General features: G+C 41.6%; 3 protein-coding genes across 8 annotated transcripts; all 3 read left to right on the top strand.

Annotated features, from left to right (window-relative positions):
• The first annotated feature begins 1057 nt into the window (after window positions 1-1057).
• Window positions 1058-11185, top strand: LOC108044069 (periostin). Of its 6 annotated transcripts, none has more exons than XM_017122930.2 (10): window positions 1058-1126; window positions 1519-1623; window positions 2351-2422; window positions 5240-5355; window positions 5921-6062; window positions 7385-7576; window positions 7638-7923; window positions 9276-9744; window positions 9814-10496; window positions 10558-11185. In XM_017122930.2, exons 2-10 carry the CDS (start codon window positions 1553-1555, stop codon window positions 11041-11043), a joined length of 2517 nt encoding a protein of 838 aa, XP_016978419.1. In that variant the 5' UTR covers window positions 1058-1126; window positions 1519-1552; the 3' UTR covers window positions 11044-11185. The 6 variants fall into 6 exon arrangements, with proteins under 6 accessions (XP_016978419.1, XP_016978418.1, XP_016978416.1 ...); XM_017122929.2 differs by having other exon boundaries at window positions 5237-5355; XM_017122927.2 differs by having other exon boundaries at window positions 5042-5355.
• A 453-nt stretch (window positions 11186-11638) lies between these two features.
• On the top strand, window positions 11639-13067 carry LOC108044071 (L-galactose dehydrogenase). The gene is made up of 3 exons (XM_017122933.2): window positions 11639-12093; window positions 12154-12692; window positions 12882-13067. The coding sequence occupies exons 1-3, from the start codon at window positions 11671-11673 to the stop codon at window positions 12940-12942; spliced, it is 1023 nt and encodes a 340-aa protein (XP_016978422.2). The 5' UTR covers window positions 11639-11670; the 3' UTR covers window positions 12943-13067.
• A 926-nt stretch (window positions 13068-13993) lies between these two features.
• LOC108044074 (L-galactose dehydrogenase) lies at window positions 13994-16619 on the top strand. Its single transcript, XM_017122937.2, has 4 exons — window positions 13994-14210; window positions 14528-14969; window positions 15380-15756; window positions 16175-16619. The coding sequence occupies exons 1-4, from the start codon at window positions 14065-14067 to the stop codon at window positions 16245-16247; spliced, it is 1038 nt and encodes a 345-aa protein (XP_016978426.1). The 5' UTR covers window positions 13994-14064; the 3' UTR covers window positions 16248-16619.
• Window positions 16620-17358: the final 739 nt, after the last annotated feature.

Genomic DNA, 17358 nt, shown 5'->3' with positions numbered 1-17358 from the left:
TATATTTTTATAAAGGCGAGTCAGCTTGAAACAACTGACACCTAATATTGATCAAACCCAAAACAATGAGCAATTAAAAACAAGAAAACATTAAAAAGTCTTCTCACAATTCCAAGAAATTGAATTCTATCTACACTTGTAGCTACAAGCTGACATCTTGTTTATACAACACAATAAAAACCGAACGGAACAGTTTCAAAATATGAGAAGACTCTTAATAAGCTGGCCCAAAGGCCACAGAGCAAAACACTGGGTGGCTAATAGAAACAACCGTGATTGATGGGTGTTAGAGGTTAAGGGAATATATGAAATTCAAAGTGCGCACATAACCTGCTTAACAGTCTCAGGTAGAACATAAGCAGATCCCCTTCAATTGCAATTTTACCTGAAATGGTTTCTAAGAATTACTAAGAACAAATTTTGTTTCAAATTCGTAGCACTTTATATAATTGAATAACATGCACATATTAACAATTTCACAGTTTTATAAAAGGGTCTGGCAGTCTTATAAAAAAGGTAGGCAAGATATTTGAGATTGAAAAATAATCCCACTGAGTTCTCTCAGAAATAAGAATAATTTTATTAATCCTATTTATTTAATTCAAATTCTCTTCCGATTACTGTATTCCGATTAATGGGTTAGGGTTATTATTTCAATAAAGCAACATACGTTTTTTCTTGGATTTGTAGGACATGATTTTCAGATCCCTGTGATATGTATGTTTTAAAGTGTATTGATGGGATTATGTCTCGCATTTCATATTCTTTTGACTGTACAGTAGGGTGATCCATAAAATTGATCCGTTGTACAAACTTTCTTGAATATGGTGTTACTAGTTGGCACTTTCACAAATCATGCAGACCTCCTGCCACCCGCATCATACATAGGTATACCCGATCTCAAAGTGTCCCCAAAAGTTCTCTCAGTTCTCCCAAGCCGAGCTCCCAAAGCTCCTCCGATCACCGTGCGCTGGCATCGGCAGAGCAGAGGCTGAGGCAGAGGCAGAGGCAGCGACCGAGGCAGAGCAGCTTATAAATACCAGATGCTCGACGTTCTGGGGCAGTTAGTTTTACACTGCGACTTGTAGCGGCCACATCGTCGGATCAAGCAACCTTTTACCAATTCGTGAGTGTCTGTGCCGAGTGCCTGTTTATTTTTGTGGTCGTGGTTGCTGATTGCTGGAGCCAGGAGCCAGAGACATTTGATAATTGAGTGTGTGCCAATTTTTGGAAAACAAGACAATTGACAATAATTACATGTGAGTGGCAGCACAATCGCAATTAATGCGTGAAGACAGTGGAAAAGTTTCTTCTTCGGCCGACGCTCTCACTCCCCAAATCAGTCACCTACATACGCGAGTGCACCGCTGCGTGGAAAACCTGTATTTTCTGGTCTCCACTAGCAGCCCCAGCTGTTTCCAACGCGCAGTGAAAATTTCTCGGATCCATCCAGCCATTCAGCTACTCCCTTGATTACACCAACTTTCTGCCTGTCTCATTTCTATTCCCCGCTCTTAGCTCCCAACTGAGGCTCAAGATTGTGATAGCAAACATGCTACGGCTGTGGGCCTGCCTGCTCCTCCTGGGATCCATCCAGATCCAGGCGGTTCCATTCTACGGCGAGTGAGTATAACCCAAACTCTTTTCGTGCTGTGTAGTGTTCGTTTCATGCACATTTCACGTAGTTTGAGCTGTTTGCGTTGCGGGTTTGTTGGTTAACATACACACATCGACATCTTCTGATAAAGCATGAACAACATGTTTGATGTTATCGGAACACTTTGAAATGCTGAGAATGCCTGTACACCTAATGGGTTCCTACAAAAAAAAAAATGTAAACCAATTAAAACGGAATCAAAACATCGAATTTAACCAATGCCATATCATTGAATCATTAGAACAAATTTTACCGAAACAATCGTATCTGAATTCATAAATTGCTCATTATTGAAAATCTTAAACAATCCAATTCATTTGAAGAGAGTTGATAGTACTTTAGTAGTTTAATTACGAACCTCTTTGTGTACTTAATTCCGATTTATTTCATGTGATATAACAAAACCAATTAACGACTAACTAGATTCCTAAATTGAATCGTTAAATAATATCATCAAAAAAACATTTGATATTAGAATGATACACCTCAAAATATATAAATTATTTTGTCTGACCTTATACACACCATTGCATTTTTATTTAAATTAATGGTAGTTCACTTAGTGGTAAAGGTTCCACACTAACTGCGAACTATAATCGCTGATGTTTTCTGGTTAAGTCCTGTTGTACCCTTACAAGTAGATTTCCCCTTATAAAAGTAAGCCCGTTCCAATAAATAAATGTTGAATTCCAGTTCAAGTTCCGAAGAAGTTGCTGAATTCGAGGACTCGGCGGAATCTTCTCCCGAATCCTCTGATAAGTCCAGGTGATTTATAAGTAAACCCAGCACCCCAACTGCCTAATCCCATCATTCCCCAGTAGGTTAGCCCAGAAACCCATTCACAACTACTTACCAAAGCAAACACACCACCAGAGAAGTTTACATGTAAAACAACTTAAAAATTCTTTTCAAGTTTCAATATTTAGACGCGCAAGCATGTTTTACGTTCCTCACAATTTTGAAGCCCAATGACACCACATAAAAGTTGGCTAATACCGGGTTCAGTGTTTTTATGACATTTACAATCTCAGACAGCAAGCCCTGTTTGTTCTTGGAGAAATTTTCGCCCGCTAAACGAAACTGCAAATAAAGTTGACCGAAATGTTTATGGTGGTAAAGGCGGGGCGAAAGGGAGCTGACAAAGCTAAAAGTTCCCCCAGAAAGAAAGTCCAAAGCCCGGCAAGTATTGACCTCAATTGATAAACCTTAAACTGAAACTGTTGAGTCGAAGAGATTGTCTGACTGGATTATTCCCCATCGAACTCGGTTTTTCGACGGAATGGGGAACATAAAAAGGCCACGATCTGAGTCTTTGCCGTCTTGCATTTATCTTATTTTTGCGAAAGATACTGCATCGCAAGAGAACAATGTGCAACCTAAGTGGGGCAACAGCAACACCGCGGGACTTGGGCAACCACAACATCCACATCTTCTTCCTCTGATCTTCTGAGCCGCTCCACACTCGGCTGACTTTGCAACCTTTGAGTTCAGGCCGCCGGAGGGCTCATCTTTGGCACAATTCCCGAACGGTTTTGGCCCTGAAAGTAATTGACATTTGTCACGGCATTAAGTGGCATTTTGTGGGCAGATAATACTGCCAAAGACTACCCCAAAACTCTATAATCTGCCCTCGAACTGGGTCACCCACAATTTGTTTTGTTTTTCGGTCTCGCATTTGCCCCTTTACGCTCTCTAAATGCTTTGATTCTGCCTGCCACGGCTGCGCTTTAATTAAATCAGGCAGCCATTTGGTTGGACAGCCATCTCTGCCCCGGCGCAAACATTTCCCTGGAAATCTCTGATTCATCACCGCCCTCGCTTTCAGTCCCTTCTTCTGGTCTGTGGCCAATGACTTTCGCTCTGGCTTCGAGCGGACAGAATTTAGTTTGTTTACAAATTTTATTCGTTTTTTTAGATTGGTTATGCATTCTACCGCTAGCAATAAAAGGGGTGAATTCTTTGCACTCAAATAAATATTCTAAATATTCATGAACCATTCACATTGTTAATTTTAGAAGACAATTAGTTAAGCAAGGCGTTTCACGATGTATTATACGGCATTAAAAAATTAACTTTTTGAAATATATTGTTAACTTATTGGTACTTCAAGGTACTTCAAAACAGATAAAGTGAATATTTTTATAAATTTAAAGAAATATCCTTTTTTTAACTAATTTTAACAGAAATTCATATGCGGTTGTAATGATCTTTTATATAAATAGGGTCCGAAAAATCAGATTTTCTTTAAAAAAAAATGAAGAATTTTACTTTATTTTAAAGAGTAATGGGTTTCATTTAATTTAATGTAATAAAAAAAAATTCTTTAAAACTGGATAATGGATAATGAAAAAGTTTTATTATTGTCCATTATCATGATCATGATCTCTTCTGATCGGACATCAAATCAAGTCAAGCTCAAATCTGAGTGCACTCACTGATTCAAAGCAAATATGGCATATGAAAAATATACGAAAAAAGAGGCACTCATTCATTAGGCAAAACGCCAAGCCTCAATTTCGTACTGTCAGCTTAAAGCGCCTGTAGCTCTGGAATAGCCAAGCCGCTTGGAGCCCTTCCGATCACGTCCAGCCCGGATGAGTCACCTTAAGGCAGAACTCCAACCAGAAGAGAATCGGATACGCAAAAGTACTAAATCTTAAAGTCAGCAACCGAACAAATTGTTTACGTTTTGCCTTTTCGGGCATTATTGTTTTATTATTTATTTCCAGCTAGTTTCGTTTTGTTTTTTCTCATTTAGCACTTATTATGAGCTTTTTTTAATTAGCTCCCGCGAAGTGAATTTTAATGACCCGGAGAAAAAAAAAAAAAAAGTTGGCTAACGCTTCAGTCTTCATAGAAACTTTCTGAGTCATTTTGTCTTGTTCAATATATGTAAACATCCCAGTCTAGATTTGGAATGCATTGGGACACCCAGAAAAAACCACAATCCGTTGACATAAATCTCAGTTGATTGATGACAAGTGCAGGAACATTTCTCAAGTTTTGTTTGCCTTTTTTAAGCGATTGTTTCGGCACTTAAAAAGTTATTTTCATTTGATACAATATAGAGTTCGTCTGGGAGGCGATTAATATGCGGCTCAGGTAAATGCTGCGCAAAAAAGCTAAACAATGAGCACGATCAGAATATGTATATACTACATATACTCAGGCATAGAGATATTTAGTTTTGTAGGGGTAGAGTTGAGCTTCTTTTTATGCGAGGGAACAATGATGGCATATGAATTATTGGGCCCCGGTTCCGTTTCGATTCGTTCCGTTCGCCATGGAATTTGCATGAAAAGAACACACACACAAACCGACACAGACGAGCATACAGTAACATTAACCACATCACTCTACACCCACCACCCCACCGATCTGCAGCTTTATGCCACACTTAACCCACCCATTGCCGTTGCGTCGCAATCCGTATGCGCCCCTGCCACTTGCACCATTCGAGCCACTAGACCCACTGCATGCCCAGGCCTCGCAGCGGATGGCGAGCGTCTGGAACGGGCCCGGCGGCCCTTCCCCGCTGGCCCCGCAGCTCCACTCCTCTCACCTGTTGCCACTATTCAGCAGCGGATTCGACACCGAGTTCGTGCCCCTGGAGCACCAGCAGCCGCCGCAGGGACGCCAGGAGACGGGAGCCACCGTACCCGCTCAAACCCCAGCAGGTGTGGAACAGAAGCCTTTCAGTAAGTGCTGCATTTTATAGCTAAATATTTTATATTTATTCATGTCTTTACATTACTATTTAGTAATACGATTTTTTTAGTGCCCAAGCATGGCCAAACCTTTCAAATTAAACGTTTTAACAACTACATTAAAATCTAAAATTAAATCTAAAATTAAATCTAAAACGCGACTTGAGTTGCAAAAAGTTGCAAAAATCTGTAAAATCGTTTAAATTTGCTTATCCAAAAAAATATCTTACTGCCTTTGTCATTTTAAATTATGTTTTAATGCTAGTGCTCTTTGCTTGAATTTTCTGCAAAATAAGTATTTCCTTTAAACAGAAGCTAGAGAAGTCTTGCCCTGAAAGATACATTAAATTTAATTTACCTAAATATATAAATTGTTTTAGAAAACAGGTGTATAAATTTTTCTAAAAATAGGTATGTAAATTTTTCTAAAAATACAATAAGATACAAAAATGTATTAAAAATATATTTAATGCGAGTCGTTAAATTGTATTGTGCTTTTAATGTACACTTTAAAGTCATAAATAAGCTGTTTTAATGTCGTTTCCTTATTTCGCAGATGTGGATACCATAACCACGGATGTGAATGCACCAAACCCGTCGATATTCTTCCAGCAGTCGTTCCCCTTCTTTGGCAATGAGTTCTTTAATTCGTTTGGAGGCTTTGGCTTTGGCGCTGCCCAGGAGCCCTGGTGGAAGGGGTAAGTACCATCGATCAAGGGAAACCCCAAGAATGTTCCCTCCTCTTAATGGCTGAAAATTCCGCCGGTTATGGTCAGTAATTTCGCGTCTTTCCTAATCACCGCACTCGAGTGATTCTGCGACTGGCTTCGCCGTTCTTGGCATTTGGCAATTAAGAGAGCACAATGTCAAGTTCATTCGACCTATTAAATATGATTGTATAATGTATTGTGTCTTCAATAGTACTCTTTAATTGTGTAAAGTTGTCTGGCTTATCGCAATCGTAGAGGCAATCAAGCATATCAATTAAATAGTAAATACTTAATGATTTTTCCATGCGAGATTGCTGCCAGCTGAGGCTGCTTAATATTTCTAGGGCTCGATTGTTGCTTTGATTAATAGCTAACCAGCTGGTCACTGTACATAAGGAAAGTGATTGAATATATAGTGCTTACTATATTGGATAAGTGCACGAATACATAGTTTGTAAAGCCGCGCTTGCACTTTTCTAAATTGTGAAATCAACTCATCGCCGTTTTCGCAGTGAGCGATGAACTCGTTGTTGTAAGCATAGTAAAATGAAAGTCAGAGATGTGGCAAATTGAAAAATTAGCGGCATAAAAACCTATATATATGTACATCTATGGTTCAGTGGCAAATTTCTAAAAATTACGCGCACAATGAGTTCGCATTCAGAAACCAAAATAAAAGTCTCATCGTTGCCATAATTGAATTGATGGACTGGCAAAGCTGTTAAGCCAACACACGATCGCTTTTATATAGAAGTACGTTTATATAGTATGACTATGCTCACTATGAGGGATCATTGTGCAAATCCGTTTGGCAAACACTCAGTTAACGAGTGCTGACGACCGACTGATACATATGCATATCCCGTGGACTAAGTTTGATTGATTTCGGAGATATGGGTATAAAAGTAGATGTGCCTATGAAGGGTTGCGGCAGAATTGTAGGAATATAGTACATTGACATTTCGATTGGCACGTCTGATATATGACTAAGTCATTAGCAGAGTTTCTAGAAAAATTAGCATTAGAAATATTAGTACTTAAATACAAACATAACATTTACCTATGAATTAATTCCAAAAGAAAAATAGGCCACGTTTCCAGATCTACCAAGTAATATAAACCTTTTCAAACCCTTTTCGAAAGATTATTAAATGTGTTTAATTAATTTAATGATCAACTTTAACGTATCTGGTTTAAAAAACGAGTGAATTATGGCATAAGTTTGAAGCCATGAACCAGTGATCTGCACCACATCCCCAAGATTACAACTACAAAATATGAGCCAATATCTAATTTTCCGCTTTTTTCAGCCCCAATGTGTGCACCGAAAAGGAGGAAGACGAGACCGTGGCCCCTGAGACGGATGTTGAAGAAACAGTGGGCACCTTTGGCCAGGAACGTGATGGAGTTACCGATGTGGTGCGATCCCCACTGTTTGGCCAGTTCCAGTTCAGCGTGAACTCCTGCGCGGAGAAGCCCAACAAGCACGTCTGCACCAAGATGTAAGAGGATTACGGGGGAATTACCTAATATTGAATATTGATTGAATATTTCCACCTGCAGCGTTAATCAAAACGGCAAGAAGAAAACGCTGACGCTGACCCGACAGTGCTGCTATGGATATGGCCGTCCCAGGAACGCCGACTTCGCAACGCCCTGCGAGAAGATCGACATCAAGGACGTGGAGGCCACGGCCAGTGACATGGGTGCCAAGCAGTTCCTCGAGAGCGCCCGCACTGCCGGCGAGCTGGCAGAGATGCTGGGCGGAGGCAGTGGCAAGAAAGTAACCCTCTTCGTGCCCAACGACGCGGCCTTCTTGGAGTACCGCACACACCACCAGCAGGAGAACGTGAGTAGTCCTTCAGTAATAACAAAGTTGGTTAGTCAATTGTAGGCATTAAATTTGGACGAAACTGTAATGCATAATACCAAATTATTAATATCAAGTAGAGACACTCTTTAAAGATGAATTCTGTTATCTCCAAGAACCATGGTTATTATAAGCTATAGTATATGGCACTCCGATTAAATGGCTAAACTTTAGCAGAGGATGCATTAAACTCCTAATGTAAATCAAAGGAAAACCTTCTCATTCATTTTAAACAAGAAAGGCAAGCTAACTTCGGGCGGAGCCGAAGTTGATATACCCTTGCAGAATACTCTGTGAATTATATTCTCCAAAATTATTCATATGATGCATTCTTGATACTCATAAAAATCCCAACTTCCTAACTTTAAAAACACCAAAGTTATGGCATTTCCAATCGTTCAGTTATATGGCAGCTATAAGATATAGTCGGCCGATCCTTATGAACTTTGGTAGGTCGGATTGATTGGCCAAAAATAAAACCCATAGAAAATCCCAACTTCCTAACTTAACAAACACCAAAGTTATGGCATTTTAGATCAATCAGTTATATGGCGGCTATAGGATATAGTCGGCCGATCCTTATGAAATTTGGTAGGTCGGATTGATTGACCAAATATAAAACCGATAGAAAATCCCAACTTCCTAACTTAACAAACACCAAAGTTATGGCATTTTAGATCAATCAGTTATATGGCGGCTATAGGATATAGTCGGCCGATCCTTATGAAATTTGGTAGGTCGGATTGATTGGCCAACTATAAAGCCCATAGAAAATTCCAACTTCCTAACTTTACAAACACCAAAGTTATGGCATTTCCGATCAATCAGTTATATGGCAGCTATAGGCTATAGTCGGCCGATCCCGGCCGTTCCGACTTATATACTGCGTGCAAAGGAAAGAAGGCTGTGTGCAAAGTTTCAACTCGATAGCTTTAAAACTGAGAGACTAGTTTGCGTAGAAACAGACAGACGGACAGACGGACATGGATATATCAACTCAGGAGGTGATCCTGATCAAGAATATATATACTTTATAGGGTCGGAGATGTCTCCTTCACTGCGTTGCACACTTTTGACCAAAATTATAATACCCTCTGCAAGGGTATAAAAATAGGTACTTTTTAAATAAACCTGTTACATTTGAATATGTCTAGATCGTTTTCTTATAGAAACCTATAAATATTTTTGTTCAAACCCTTAGCAACATATTTTGAGAAAAAATTTACTGATTTTAAAAGATGGAGACAATTCATTTAAATAACCAGCTATACTTTTTATAAGAGTTCAGTTTTAAAGATTTTAATTCAAATCCATAATTATATTTATAACAGAATGTCGAAGATGCCAAGACCGAAGCTTCCAAACCTTTTATCTACAAACTGCACGCTGTTCTCGGCGAAGTGCAGCTGGAGGATGTGCCCAACGAAAAGCTCCTGCAGACCGAGCTGCCCGACCAGAGGATTCGCATCAACAGCTACCAGCTGCCGGCGGCTTTGGGCCTGGAACCCTACCGCTATGCCGCCAACTGTGTGCCCATCGAGAAGCACGACAAGCTCTCGGAGCAGGCCCTCGTCCACACTTTGGGTGGAGTGCTCAAGCCGCTGACCAAAAACGTGATGGACATCATCAGGGAGCGGGCCGATATGTCCATCATGCGCACCGTCCTGGAGAAGACCAATCTGAGTGCCATGCTGGAGGACGACAAGCCGGTGACGATCTTCGTGCCCACCGATGCCGCCTTCGACAAGTTGGAACCGCACCTGCGTCGTGCTCTCAAGGAGGGTCGGGGATGTGCCTCAAGTGAGTTTCGGAAGGAAAGAGATTCATAATTAAATGTTAAAAATAAAATATTGCTTCCTCAAAACATAGACATCCTGAAGAACCATTTACTGGACCTCACCTTCTGCTCGTTGGCCACTGTTCCGGGAGCCAAGACGACCGCCTACAATCTTCTGGGAGAGCCCCTGCTTCTCAACCGCACCCAGCTCCCTGCAAATCAGACTGGACCCGCTCCGATCTACATCAACAATCTGGCCAAAATCATAGAAGCCGACATCATGGGCACCAATGGTGTCCTGCACGTGATCGACACCATCCTGCCCACGGAATCGGCGCTGCCCATGACCTCTCTGATGTCCCAGAAGAACCTGACCATCTTCCAGCGCCTGCTGGAGGCCTCTGGTTTCGATAATCAGTTCGACGATTTGGACAACGTGACCATTTTCGCCCCCACTGACAAGGCGCTGCAGAACACGGAGTGGGCTCGCATGCTCAAGGAGCAGCCGGAACTGCTGGATCACAATTTGGATCTGCTGGAGTTCCTTAACTACCATGTGGTCAAACCCATGATTAAGACCTGTGACCTCTCGGAGAAAGCGTTGCCCACCGTGTCCGGATCCAGTGTACGTCTGAACCTCTACTCCACACATGCCCTCTTCTCGGATGTGATGAACCGCGCCACGGTCAACTGCGCCCGCCTGGTGCACTTCGATGACGAGAGCTGCGGCTCCGTCCTCCATCAGGTGGATCGTGCCTTGGCGCCACCCAAGAATGTAAGTTTTAATTTGATTTTACTCATCAGATTTATATATAATTTGGTTAAATATTCCTCAGAACATGCTCAAGCTGCTGGAGGCTAATCCCAACTACAGCAAGTTCCTGGAGCTGGTGCGGAAGGCTAATCTCACCCAGCTTCTGTCCAACAATTCGAGGAGTCTCACTCTGCTGGTGCCCAAGAACGATGTCTTCGAGGAGCTGACCGAGTCCGGCGAGGGATCGAAACCCTCCGATCCCATGGCACTGGTCAAGACCCACATCGTGGAGGACGTTGTCTGCTGCGCCGGCATTATCCCCACCAACTGGCCATTTGTCCGCTCCATCGAGTCCATCTCCGGCCAGCATCTGCGCATCACCCGCGACCGCCGTCCCAAGATCGAGAACGCCGGGGTCACCAAGTGCGATGTGGTGGCCACCAACGGCATTCTGCACGAGATCAACGACATCATCGTGCCCCGCCCCCAGCGCCAGCAGCAGCGACCCCAGCTGATCCCCCCCGGAGCTGGCTATCAGCCCCAGGGCGACTTCGACGTCTTCTTCTGAGCGGTGCACGTCCCTATCTCATGCATATGAATTATAAAGCACATATTTATATTAACTCTTAATGATTTGTCAATTGATTGGAAGCCACAAACAAGCTCAGAATCTTCTCTGATAAATAAAATAAATAGTAATACAAAATATATGACTATAGGATATGCAGTACTTACTACATTAATGTTGCATACCTGAAAAACGTTGAATTGAATGCAACCTTCTAGAAATGGTCTTGACAACTGCAGTACTTCTGTATCCCCCAATATTTTAAACTGTTACTCCTATAATATTCTGTAGGGCGAAAGAAGGGTGTGTCCAACATTTCTCTTAAAGTTCCTAATACAGCAGGTATTAAAGATTATGTATATCACCTTAAATGTACAACTTTTATAAGTATATACAAAGTACATACATACACATCTATACTATGGACTTCACAAGTACCGGGTGGAAAACAAAGAGAGGTATTCTCTTCCAAAGCTTATCAGGAAGAGAAGCTTGTTAAGAGATTCGAATCTATTTAGGAACCCCACAGTTCTTATCTATAACAGAAAATTCGGAGCTCAGAGCATATAAAAGCGCAGTACTGCTTTGCGTTTCGTCTATTTGAGCTTGTTAATTGAATAGTAGAAGATGTCGGGATCACTGCCAGCCACCTTTGTCAAGGGCTTCCATGATGAGGAGCAGGTGCGTCGCATGGAGTACCGGCAGCTAGGCTCCACGGGTCTGCGAGTGTCCAAAATCGCCCTTGGCGGTGCCACTCTCTCCAATCTCTTCTCCGACGACTTCGATCGGCAGGAGGGAATCCGCACGGTGCATGAGGCCATTAAGTCGGGCATTAACTATATAGACACCGCCCCCTTCTACGGCAAATCGGAGGAGCTGCTCGGCCAGGCACTGAAGGATGTTCCCCGGGAGGCGTACTATATAGCCACCAAAGTGGCGCGATACGAGATGGATCCGGCGAAGATGTTCGATTATACGGGTGCCAAAGCCAGGGCGAGTGTCAAGCGTAGTCTGGAACTCCTCGGATTGGATCGAGTGGATATACTGCAGGTAGGTTTCGTTAGTTACTTTGTTTGTAAATTGTTTATTTAATCTGATGGTCTTGACTAGGTTCACGACGTGGACGCCGCACCCAGTCTGGACATGGTGCTGAATGAAACCATTCCTGTCCTGGAGGAGTACGTGCGGGCGGGCAAGGCACGGTTCATCGGCATCACGGCCTACGATGTGGATGTGCTGAAGGAGTGCGCCGAACGGGGCAAGGGTCGAATCCAAGTGGTGCTCAACTATGCCCGCTACACACTGCTGGACAATACGCTCCTGCGGCACATGAAGGCCTTCCAGGAGCTGGGCGTGGGCATTGTCTGTGCCGCCGCCCACTCGCTGGGACTCCTGAGCAACGCCGGTCCCCAGTCCTGGCATCCGGGTAGTCCGGAACTCCTGGAAGTGGGCAAACGGGGAGCCGAAATCTGTAGGCAGCGAAATGTGGAGTTGGGCAAACTGGCCATGTACTACACAATGCAGCTTGATGGGGCAGCCACCTTCCTCATCGGCATCCCCAACCGAAAGCTGCTGCGGATCAACTTGGATGCGGTCTTCGATGGACTCACTTCCCACGAACAGGAAGTGCTGCAGTACCTGCGCGAAAAGTAAGTTGGCCAGCAACTGGTTAGGCTGAACAGGGAACTGTGCAAGTCGAATTTGGTGTTAGCAATTGCATCACGGGCACGAACTTGGCCTCAGCCTGACCAAACTGGTTGGTAGACACTCGATCCAGTCCAGACTATCCACTCTCCATTCGCCAAAATACATGTATTTCTTTTTTGCCTTTGTTTCAGCGTTTTTACCAAGTCCTACAGCTGGGGATCCACATTATCCACGGTTAACATGTTCAAATGAATGGTTACTCATAATGGGTAATCGAACGTGAGCTCCAAAAACTAAGGAAAACATTGGAAATACAGGAAAATCGGATTTAAATTAACTTTAAAATAAAATGTTGTTGAAATAAAGATTTAAAACCATATTATATTTTTAAAATAAAAAGGACAGAAAAAATAAAGTATGTTTTATTAGGCTACTTTTCAATCGCCAGTAATATCAATTTTTTTTTGTAATTCTTTAAAGTCAAAGTCTTCTGTAAACAATTTTTTAATAAATAAATAATGGATTTTTTAAATCAAGTATAAGCTCAGGTTCAGCCACAGATCAGATCAGATGACTATAAGTGGAAGAAGTAAATGATTGCAGGCACAGCACACATGTATAAATAAACAAACCAAATATTATATATGGGCAATTGTTTACTTTTCTTTATTGGAAGTAATCCAGCTTATGTTTACACAAACCCTCCAATGAGAGAATCCGAGCGTTTAAGAGGAGAAAGCCACGATAACTGTTTAATTCAAATTCTTTCCAATCTCTCTTTTAAGTTACTCTTCTCAAAATATTCCCTTTTTGCTATTTTTACTTCACTCTTCGTTTTCAATATTAGCTGCATGTGTACATAAATACATAATCTGTATAAATTCTATAAAACCTTTTCTGTATTACATATGTATACAATGGACATTAGGAGGGTCCGAATTTGTATTTAAATTAAAAGTTTCTACTCTCATCCGCTTATACTATGCGCTTTGCTGTAGCTGGACCTTAAATACATTCGCACAATTGCCTTTGTTCAACAAATTTATTCTAACTGGTATTGCGTGTCGTATGGGTATTTTTTCGGAAACTTTGAGACTATTGCGCAACCCCACAAATCTAAATACAATTTTCGAATACCGTTATTGCACACAAAAATCAACCTCATTTAACGGCGAAACATGTTTTTGTTTTTGGACCACCCTAATATATGTACATACAAAGGCACAGTTTAAGTTCGTTCTTAGTCTCTCTTCGATAAAGAGGCAATCTCTGATTTTCAGAATATAAGCTAAATATATGACAATCTGTTGCCAGTACTTCTCCGACGAGCGATCGAATTTCAACCGAGTGCGAAATATATTGCGATTATCAAAAATGTCTGGAACATTACCAACCACCTATGTGAAGGGTTTCCACGATGAGGATAAGGTGCGTCGCATGGAATATCGCAATCTCGGAAAGACCGGCCTGAAAGTCTCGAAAGTCTCATTCGGAGGCGGTGCGCTCTGCGCCAACTACGGGTAAGAGAAATCTTTTCCAGCTGAATTTTACTACTACACAGAAAAAAGAATTATTTATTTTCTTGAAGGGCGTTGGACTAAATTCAATGAAGTGCATTAAAACAAACAATTTAAAAGCTTTATGACGTAAAAATATAAAAATTAATCATTTTTAATACGAATAATTTTCTATTAAACTATGATTTGGGATAACCTATTTCCGTAGGATACCAATTTCATACTAAAAAAATATAATTTACATTTATTTTTTTCTTTAAAAATGTTGAACTTTTAATGGAACTTGAACATGTCTAAAATTCATATCATTTATAACACAGCTTTGAACTTGAAGAGGGCATCAAGACTGTGCATGAGGCCCTGAAGTCGGGAATCAATTATATTGATACGGCCCCATGGTACGGTCAGGGTCGCTCTGAAGAGGTCCTTGGCCAGGCGCTGAAAGGAGTGCCCCGGGAATCCTACTACATCGCCACCAAAGTGGCTCGCTACGAACTGGACTATGAGAACATGTTTGACTTCAGCGCCAAGAAAACCCGCGAAAGCGTGGAGAAGAGTCTGAAACTCCTGGAACTGGACTACGTGGACGTCATCCAGATTCACGACATCGAATTCGCCAAAGATTTGGACATTGTCATCAACGAGACCTTGCCCACACTGGAGCAACTGGTCAAGGAGGGCAAGGCCAGGTTCATTGGTGTGTCAGCTTACCCGATTTCAGTGCTTAAGGAGTGCCTGACCCGAGCGGCAGGAAGATTCGATGTAAGTTGATCGGAAACAGATAAACACCATAAAGAAATTCATAATAAATTTTAAGAGAGAGAGAGGAGTAGCTATGGTCTATTTCCAAAAGGTCTTTAACAAAAAATTTGTGTTTCAAATCCATTTTAAAGAGACTGAAGAGGCTGAATAAATCATTATTAATGAATGTAGATATACAATAGATACTGCAAATCATGACGGATATGATGCAATATATGTAGGTCAAAATATTGCAAATATTTTTTTTTTTTTAATGTAAACTAATATTTTTAAATCCTAAAAAGACAACCCAAAATTTGGGAAAGCAAATCCAAAATTATGATTCATTTAATATTATTCATATTTTAATATTTTAATTTTATTAAACCACAATATAGAGAAGCTATAGTTATGTCAAATGTTTCTTCCAGACGGTTCTCACATATGCCAGATACACCCTGACCGACGAAACGCTCCTGGAGTACCTGGACTTCTTCAAGTCCCAGAACCTCGGAGTCATCTGTGCCGCTGCCCACGCCCTTGGGCTCCTAACCAACGCTGGACCCCAGCCGTGGCATCCGGCTAGTGACGAGCAGAAGGCCATTGCTCGAAAGGCATCGGAAATCTGCAAGGAGCGCGGGGTGGAGCTGGGCAAGCTGGCCATGTTCTACACGATGAAGGGACTGCCCGGAGTGACCACCTTCCTCACGGGCATGCAGAGCAGGGAGTTGCTGCGGATCAACCTGGAGGCCTTCGAACTGGGCCTCAACGATAAGGAGCAGGAAGTGCTGCAGTACCTGAAAGAAAAGTGAGTGTGCGACTCGGAAGTTGGCCAAAAGCGGCACAGCGAAAATTGTGCAACTCGGATACAATGTTACCATTACATCATTTCCACTTCCCTGCGGTTGGGGGTCCACTCCTCGGTTAGTTGTCCATATGTGTGTGCATGATCATTGTCAATCTTGGCCATCGGTGCAGTAGGCACCAGACAACCTCTTCCCTGTCCCCCTCCGCAACAATTACTGGCCACTTCCCACTGAGTGGACTCCCCGCGAAATCCCCCCAAATCGCCGTTGAACTTGTTGGTCTCTCCCCTTCTCCGTTTTGTGCTTTACGGGCATTACGAATATGTGCGGCGATTTTTATCCATTTTTCCCACTTTATGTGCTGGCTAATTTTCACGATACTCTCTATTAAGGCATTATGTAAATTTTTCGTATTTTCAGTGTTTTGACCAAACCTTTCGATTGGGAGGGCAACGAACTGGAGCGATATTGGGCAGCCATAAAGCAAAAGTAAACGAGGAGGATTACCTGGAAAACGGGACGAGAAAGAATAAAGACTTTAACTGGAATTTGCATTATTGTTGTCTTCCCTGCGTGACCTTTTCGAATGGATTTTTAGTGCCCGTGTCCTATAAATGAACTTGAAAACCAAAAATCAATTTATTTTGCAGCTCGAAATTGATAACCAATTAATCAGGGGGTGATAATATTTGCAGATAGCTAATAACAATAAGTAATAACCGATAAGTGAAGAGCACTTCAAAAGAACATCAGAAAAGGGTGACATAAATTGTAGGAAAGGTAAGTTACACAGAAGCTTTTGTTTTAATATACGCCAACTGGATCAAAACACCATTAAAGATTAAAAAATATCATTGTCGCCAAACTAACCTTTTAATTATTAATTGATGTCTAACTTAACTTGACACCTGTTATTAAGTTAATCAAATGTTGGCAGCCCAACCAATTGCTGAAGATTTGAATGGGGATCATTTTGGTAGATATTTCTCATATTGTGAGTGATATCGCAACTTCAAATAAACAATTAATAAAATGGTTATTGTGAATTTAAAATATATGAGTTTGAACCTAATTAAGTTATAAGATTGAATAACAATTTTTTAAATCCACAAGCTTTTAAAGCAAGCAATGAAAATCGCAATCACACGGCGGCATAACAACTTAATCATGTTTAGCTGAGTTTCCACGAATCTCTCGAAGTAAATGCATTTTTTGGGCAATATTGCACATGGCCACTTCCACCTTTCGCTTGCATGGCCAAACCCGAATCGTTAACTAATTACACTTTAATTAACGCAATAAACGAAAAACAAAAGATGTATATAACAACAAAAGGCAGGTGGAAAACTAACAACCACAAGGCAACTCAAGACGAAAACCACCGCTCAAATTATTAAATTTGTTGCATGAAGGAGAACCGAATCGAGCCGGAGCCAGACGCAAAAAACGGGGAAGTTTAATAACATTTTGAATAATGAACGCCAACAAAAAATCGGTTGAATGCAGCGCTAAAAATGCGAAACGAATGCACACAGCAGAAATCCACATGCCACACGCGAAAAGCGGAAATGTCTTTGGCGCTACGCCGCATTTTGTTTTTCTTA

The sequence above is a fragment of the Drosophila rhopaloa genome, unplaced genomic scaffold, assembly GCF_018152115.1.
Source record: "Drosophila rhopaloa isolate 14029-0021.01 unplaced genomic scaffold, ASM1815211v1 contig_155, whole genome shotgun sequence".
NCBI lineage: Eukaryota > Metazoa > Arthropoda > Insecta > Diptera > Drosophilidae > Drosophila > Drosophila rhopaloa.
This window is presented reverse-complemented; position numbering and strand designations above follow the sequence as displayed.

Excerpts from the sequence above, each read along its gene's own strand:
- LOC108044069 (XM_017122927.2), top strand. The coding sequence starts at position 1,553 with ATGCTACGGCTGTGGGCCTGCCTGCTCCTCCTGGGATCCATCCAGATC. Across the intron at positions 2,423-5,041 it reads GAATCCTCTGATAAGTCCAG|CTTTATGCCACACTTAACCC; the intron begins GTGATTTATAAG and ends ACCGATCTGCAG. Across the intron at positions 7,577-7,637 it reads AAGCACGTCTGCACCAAGAT|CGTTAATCAAAACGGCAAGA; the intron begins GTAAGAGGATTA and ends TTCCACCTGCAG.
- LOC108044071 (XM_017122933.2), top strand. The coding sequence starts at position 11,671 with ATGTCGGGATCACTGCCAGCCACCTTTGTCAAGGGCTTCCATGATGAG. Across the intron at positions 12,094-12,153 it reads ATCGAGTGGATATACTGCAG|GTTCACGACGTGGACGCCGC; the intron begins GTAGGTTTCGTT and ends GGTCTTGACTAG. Across the intron at positions 12,693-12,881 it reads CTGCAGTACCTGCGCGAAAA|CGTTTTTACCAAGTCCTACA; the intron begins GTAAGTTGGCCA and ends CCTTTGTTTCAG.
- LOC108044074 (XM_017122937.2), top strand. The coding sequence starts at position 14,065 with ATGTCTGGAACATTACCAACCACCTATGTGAAGGGTTTCCACGATGAG. Across the intron at positions 14,970-15,379 it reads GAGCGGCAGGAAGATTCGAT|ACGGTTCTCACATATGCCAG; the intron begins GTAAGTTGATCG and ends TGTTTCTTCCAG. Across the intron at positions 15,757-16,174 it reads CTGCAGTACCTGAAAGAAAA|TGTTTTGACCAAACCTTTCG; the intron begins GTGAGTGTGCGA and ends TCGTATTTTCAG.